Source organism: Octodon degus, unplaced genomic scaffold, assembly GCF_000260255.1.
Source record: "Octodon degus isolate 3935 unplaced genomic scaffold, OctDeg1.0 scaffold00230, whole genome shotgun sequence".
NCBI classification, from domain to species: Eukaryota; Metazoa; Chordata; class Mammalia; order Rodentia; family Octodontidae; genus Octodon; species Octodon degus.
Window position 1 is genome coordinate 1486996 of NW_004524806.1, and position 6853 is coordinate 1493848.

The 6853-nt window shown below is 41.9% G+C and overlaps 1 protein-coding gene across 3 annotated transcripts in view; it reads left to right on the forward strand.

Annotated features, from left to right (window-relative positions):
• The window catches only part of Pisd (phosphatidylserine decarboxylase), a 51976-nt gene that overhangs the window by 11332 nt on the left and 33791 nt on the right, over positions 1–6853 (forward strand). The window contains exon 3 of one of the 3 annotated variants that reach the window (XM_023705824.1): positions 2645–2820. The exons of 1 other annotated variant lie outside the window; for it this stretch is intronic. In XM_023705824.1, coding sequence (XP_023561592.1) covers positions 2645–2820 — 176 coding nt within the window. Of the gene's footprint in view, positions 1–2644; positions 2821–6853 lie in introns of those variants that run through there. One more of the 3 variants, XM_023705829.1, reaches the window with a different exon arrangement.

A 6853-nucleotide genomic window follows, 5' to 3' on the forward strand; every position in this document is an offset into this window, starting at 1 on the left:
TGTGGCCAGCTCAGCCCACCAGGGGGCGCGGTTGGCTGGCATGTGGTGCTGGGGGATTGAACCGCAGTCCCTGTGCTTTGCCAAGCTTGTTCCAAGTAGGCGCTTTAGACCACTGAGCCATCTCTCCAGCCTCTCCCCAGCCCTATTGAGATATAATTCATATGCCATAAAATTTGCCCTTGTAAGTATATAACTCAGGTTTTTTGTATTTTGTTAGAATTCTGCAAACATTACCATTTTTCCCCTTGATAAAAACATTACCCTTTAAACTGTTACACTCTGGGCAGGCAAGGTAGCTCAGCGGTCTAAAGTGCCTGCTTAGAAAAGCTTAGGCAGGGGCTGGTGAGATGGTTCAGTGGTCTAAAGGTCTAAAGCATCTCAGGACTTGTAGTGATCCTCCTGTTTTGAGCCTCCCCAATGTTGAGATTACAGGTGTGTACCACCATGCCTGGTCTTGGTGGCTCCCTCAGTTTGCGGCACGGCATGTAGTGCCAGGTATCGAACTCCAGTCCCTATGCTTGCCTGAACAAGCGCTTAGTCTGCTAAGCTATCTTGCCGTCCCTACTACTGAATATTTAGATACAAGTTTGTTTGTTTTTTAGTGATACCAGGGATCAATTTTAGGACCTTTGTACTTGCCAGGCGAGCACTTATTCCACTGAGCTATCTCCCCAGGCGTCTAGATACAAGTTTTTATATGCACATATGTTTTTAGTTTTCTTAGGAATATGTCAAAGAGCGGGCTTGCTGGGTCATCTGGTCACTTGTTTCCTGTTTTTCTTTTTTACTTTGTTGGAAATTGAAACTAGAACTTTGAGGTCTGGGGAGATAGCTCAGTAGAATAAGCACCTGCCTGGCAAGTACAAGGTCCTGAGTTCAATCCCCGATACCTCAAAAAAAAAAAAAAAGAAAGAAAGAAAGAAAAGAAACTAGAACTTTGTGTTTAACTTTATGAGGTTCTGCCAAACTGCTTTTCAAAGTGTGTCCCTCATGTTATATTTATACCAGCAGTGTTTGAGGGTTTCTTCACATATTTCCAACATTTATTCTTCTAATTATAGCCATCCTAGTGAGAGTGAGATGGTATCTCATTGTGTTTTTGATTTGTATTTCCTACTAATGATTTTTTTCTTGGTTTGCTAGTGCTGCTGTAACAGAGTGCCATAAACAGAGTGTCTTAACTAGTAGAAATTTGTTGTCTGGCAATTGTAGGAGCTAGAAGTCTGAAATCAAGAGATTAGCTAAGGGTAGGGAGGCAGATCTGTTCCTTGCCTCTTGCCTTGTTTCCAGTGCTTTGCTGGCTATATTTGGCATTTGTTGCTTATAGAAGCATCACTCTGATACTTGCCTTCACCTTCACATGATATTCTACCTATGTACATGTCTGTTTTTAGAATTTTCTTTTCTTTTTTTTTTTTTTTTTTGCGGAACTGGGGATTGAACTCAGGCTGTTGTGTTTTTAGAGTTTTCCATCTTTACTTTTATCCATTTTTATCTGTCCATCCAGGTGTGTGTGTGTGTCTGTGTCTGTGTGTATGTGTGAGACTCAGGATTGAATCCAGGGAATGCTGGGATCCCCTGCTACCCTTGGCAGTACTAGGGATTGAATTTAGGGTTTTGGGTATGCTAGGCAAGTAGGCAAGTGCTTTAAAACTGAGCCATATCCTCAGCCTCACCCCCCAATTTAACATCCATGTTTTGTTTTGTTTTGTTTTGTTTTGTTTTGTTTTGTTGTCAGGGTCTCTCTGAATGGTCCACGCTGGGCTAAAACATGCATTACCTTAGTCTTCAGAGTAGCTAGGATTAGGCCAGTTTGGGTTATATAGTGGGTTCAAGGCCAGTCTGAACTACATAGTAAGACTCTGTTGCCAAAAAAACCCCCAGAGTAGCTAAGGTTTTAAGTGTGGGCCACCACACGTGGCTCCTTTACACAATTTTAAATTGGGTGATTTGCTGTGTTTATGTGCACATGCTGTTTTGAGGCTCAAACAAAACGCCCTGTGCGTGGTTGATGAATGCTTACCAGTAAGCTGTGCCCCAGCCCAGGTTGTCATTTGAGAATTATCAGTATGCCCAGTCAGACTTGGACCTAGATTGTTAATTTTATTTGTGTGTGTGTGTGTGTGTGTGTGTGTGTGTGTGTGTGTATGTGTGTGGCCAGCTCAGCCAACCAGGGGGTGGGCTGGCTGGCATGTGGTGCTGGGGGATTGAACCGTGGTCCCTGGGCTTTGCTTAAGCTTGTTCTAAGTAGGTGCTTTAGACCACTGAGCCATCTCACCAGCCCTTGGACCTAGATTGTAAAAGCAAGATCAGAGAGCTCTGAGTGAGAAGCGGTATATGGTTGTAAGTCCTGGACTTGTTGGTAGCTGATGGGACAATTTTTATTAGTTTCTAGATTTCTTTGTGGTTCAGTGTTTTCATCTTAAATTCTGTAGCTCTGGTGGCAATAGAGGTGCATTGTAGTTCTACAGGAAAGATGCTTGTCCTTTACTGATTGATGTAATTTGGAGATAGCTCAGTTACCTTTACTAAGGGCTTCTTAGGTGCACTGACTTTTCTTGGCCTTCTTGTGAGTACTGGAATTGGAAGACTCTTCCTTCTTCCTGACTCCCAGGTTCAAAATTTTCTTGTTTTTTGTTTACAGATGCCAGAAAAATTCACACTGCCCCTGCCCGAACCTTGTTCCTGCTTCGCCCCCTGCCCATTCTGTTGGCAACAGGTGGAGGGTATGTGGGGTACCGGCAGTATGAAAAATACAAAGAGCGAGAGCTGGAGAAACTGGGATTGGAGATTCCACTCAAACTTGCTGGTCACTGGGAGGTAGGAATAAGGTGGAATCACCTTAGGGTTTCATCCAGCGCAACTGATGTTGCTTTCTAAATTGGCCTAAAGTTGAAATGTTCGAACAAACCAAATTTGCTTTTTGAGAGTTTATGTCTCCAATGGGTTTTGGCCAGGCACAGGACTTATACTTTTGGCATTATGACAAGCTTTTCTGCCTCAAATCTATTCCTGATTTCTCTGAGGGGCCTGAGTAGAAATTTCTTGCTGTTGAAATCCTCAGAGCTCATGCCTTGCGTTGGTGGCAACCTCCTGGCTCTTCTGCTGTTCTTGCTTTTTTTGGTCTGAGAAGGGTTAAACTGTTAGCATTTTGTGATGTGGATTAGTTCTCATAGGATTAAGACTCAAATCAAATTTCTTTATTATTATTGTTCAAAATGACTTCTTAATCCAACTCACATAATAGGACCAGCCTTCACTGTTGTCAAACCATGCATTTTGTATAGTGAACTTGTATCCATGTGTCTGTCCTTCATGTGGGTGAAGGTAATGCTTGACTCAGAGTAGACATTCAGTAGATATTGAAATTCAACATGAAGGTGTAGTTTAAAAGTTACATTCTCTTCATTCATAATTTATCAACAGCAGCAACAAAAATCTGAAATAGGCTGGGGAGATGGCTCAGTGGAATACGTACTTCCCTGGCGAGCGCAAGGGCCTGAGTTCAATCCCTGGTTCCAGGGGAAAAAAAAAAAAAAAAAAAATCTGAAATAGTAAAGGACCAGTGCTCGGTCTCAATAGTTGAGCAAAAGAAGGGGTAGAAATTAGATATTTGGAACAGAATAATAGATTTTCTCATGATATGCTCCATACTGTTGATCCAGCTCAGCTGAATTAGTGACAGGGTGTCAGAATTTTTTTTTTTTTTCCCCAGAATGTTGATGGTGGATTCCATTCCATTCAGGTTTCTTAGTAGCTGTGTGAACTCGGACATAGCGCTTTCTGTCTAGTCTTTTGGGTCTTCCAAATGTTTTTTTTTTTATTTTTTATTTTATTTTAGGGAAGGGTCTACATGGTGTTCAGAGTCTCACTACTAGATCAGACGCATAATGATCTGCCTGTTTACAGCCTTCCAAGAGCTGGGATTACAGGTGTGCATCACCATGCCTAGTTTCAATCACTGCCTCAGCATGCCTGGGGAGAGGGGGAGCACAGAGCTCCCAGCCCCTGGGCCTGCTTGCAAGTGCTTTAATCCACTGAGTTATTTGAAGACCCCCTCTGGGTCTTCCAAGTATAAAACAGGTTGGTTCGAAACAAGACTATGAGATTCTTCCAGCTACAACACAGTTCATCCAAAAGTCTTTCTTGCCATTAGGATTATATAGGCTTCCTGCCAAAATCCTTTTTCAGGTTTTTGTTTCTACGATTTTCCTTCAAAAGAATCCAATGTAAGGATTTTATTTGATTTCTGATATCTTGTAGAACTATGACTTAGTTAATTGGCAATACAGATTTGGATATGACAATTACCCTAACAGATACTTGTCTTCAATTCATCTCCTCCTATTCCTATGTGTTTATCCCATAACCATGTTCATATAATCCTTGGACTTTATAATAATCTACCTAAAAAACAAAAACACAGGTTTTCTATTTGTATATCATGAAATCCTTTTCAATGAAGAGTTTATAGGGCCGGGGAGATGGCTCAGTAGAATAAGTGTTTACCTGGCAAGCACAAGGGCCTGAGTTCAATCCCCGGTTTTGCAAAAAAAAAAAAAAAAAAAAAAAAAAAATGAAGAGTTTGTGTAGAATCAGTCAGATTTTGAAAGTATGCTGCACTGTCTCCAGTGACACCTTGGTTTCCTCTGTAATTGTACTGTTCTCCATTAGTACTTGTTTTCTTGTTTTTTGTCTTGTTTTGTTTCTTTTTCTTTTTTTTTTTGTATTTTTAAGGAATGGTCTACAGGGTGTTCAGCGTCTCACTGCTAGATCGGACTTATAGTGATCCGCCTGTTTACAGCCTCCCAAGAACTGGGATTACAGGCGGCACTACACCCAGTCTCAATTGCTGTCTCTGTGTGCCCCTGGGGTGGGGCCGGCAGTGCAGATCAAACCCCTGGCCCCTGCGTCTGCTTGCAGATGCTTTAATCCGCTGAGCTATTTGGCTGGCCCTTCCATTAGTTCTTATGAAGTACTAGTAAATGTGGGTAGCACAAGACTGTGATTGTTTGACCCTATCCAGGTGTTAGACCCAACCAAATGTCTCTCTGATTCAGGAATTTATCAGTCTGACTTGCACTGTGACAAGCTTGTATGCTTTCAGGAAATTTCTATACTTAGCAACTCACCATTGTAATGCATATTTTTATTTTCTTGAAACAGTCTGTGTGGCCCATACTGACTTTGCACACTTGGGCTTAAGTTATCCAACTCAGTCAGCCTCTCAAGTAGCTGGAATTACAGTAATACACCAGCATCTGATACACAAATTATTATTACTACTTTTTGGGTTTTGGCCTAAAACTCACTATAGCAACCCTCAAACTCATAGCAGCCCTCGTCCCTCAGACTCCTCAGTCATGGGATTATAGTTATGTACCACCACACCAGACTCTCAGAAATTATTTTTAATACTTCACATTGGCAGATATTTGGGTTATGTGCAGCTTTACCTATTATATATATAATGAAGTTGTTGTAAATACTTATATATACAGCTTTAGAAATTTGTTTATATTTCTGTTGTATTATCTAAAAGTAAAATTATTTGGTCATATGGTAAATGTATATTTATAAGTGTATACCTTTATAGGAAATTGCCAAACTTTTGAAAGTTGTACTTTTTCTTTTAGAGACAGGGTCTTGCTATGTAGTTCAGGCTGTCTTTGAGCTTACAATGTAACCCAGGCTGGCCTCAAACTTATAGTGATCCTCCTGCCTCAGCCTCCCAAGTGCGGAAATTACAGGCATCCACTAACCACACTTGGCCCAAGTTGTATCATTCTGCATTGCCATTAACAGTGTATGGATATTTTTATGATCTCACTAGTCTGATTTACTTACTAGTTATAGTACATTTTTGGTAGAAATCTATAATGATGTAAAGGTTCCTTTCTCTGGCGCAAAAGAGTAGAGGGAGAAAATAAAGTAATCCCTTATTGCTTGGCACAGGAGGCCTACCTAAGAGAAAGGAGATCACTGGGGTCAGGGAGAAGGCCAGCAAAGAAGTTATCTGGCTGGGTTAGGGTGGAGCTTGTATGGGCAGTACAGGTGCTGATTGGGGAAGGCATGGCTCCTCAAAAGCAAAAAAGGAAGTTTCATAAAGTGATGGAGGTGGGGTGTGTTATGGTTTGTGTCTAGGTATCCCCCCAAAGCCTCATGCAATCTTGGGGCAGCTTCTGAAGTTTGTGATTGATTAGAGTGGGTGTGGATGCTGCACCTGCCCTGAGGCAGGTGATTTGCATTACAGTGTAAGGAGGGAAGAGAAGCTAGTGCTGCTACTCCTCCCTTTGCTCTCTTGCTTTTTGCTGCCACCATGGAAGGTTGTTTTCTGCTATGTGCCAGGCTGCCTTGGAGCCAGCTGAATATAGACTGAAACCTTCAGTAACTGTGAGCTAAATAAATAAACCTTTCCTTGGGGCCGGGGAGATGGCTCAGTGGGATAAGCGCTTCCCTGGCAAGCACAAGGGCCTGAGTTCAATCCCCGGTTCCGAAAAAAAAAATAAAGAAATAAAAATAAACCTTTCCTTCTTTCATTTTGAGTGTCAGATATTTGTCCCAGCAACGAGAGAAGAGTAACTAAGACAGGTGTCTAGGAGCAGCACATCTTTGGTCTTGGGGACCCCCCCCCCAACCTCGCTGCCTTGTTGCCATGATGACCCAGCCCACAGTTGCCAGTTGCATGGGTGCAGACCCATCAGTAGGTATTGTTTTTCATTAGAAGTTTTTTTTGTTGAACTGGAACTTGAACCCAGGGTCTCACTCACGTGAGGTAAGTGTTCTACCGCAGAGCTACAGCTTCAGCCCCCATTAGAAGTTATTTTTGAGGGTTTTTTTTTTTTTTTTTTTT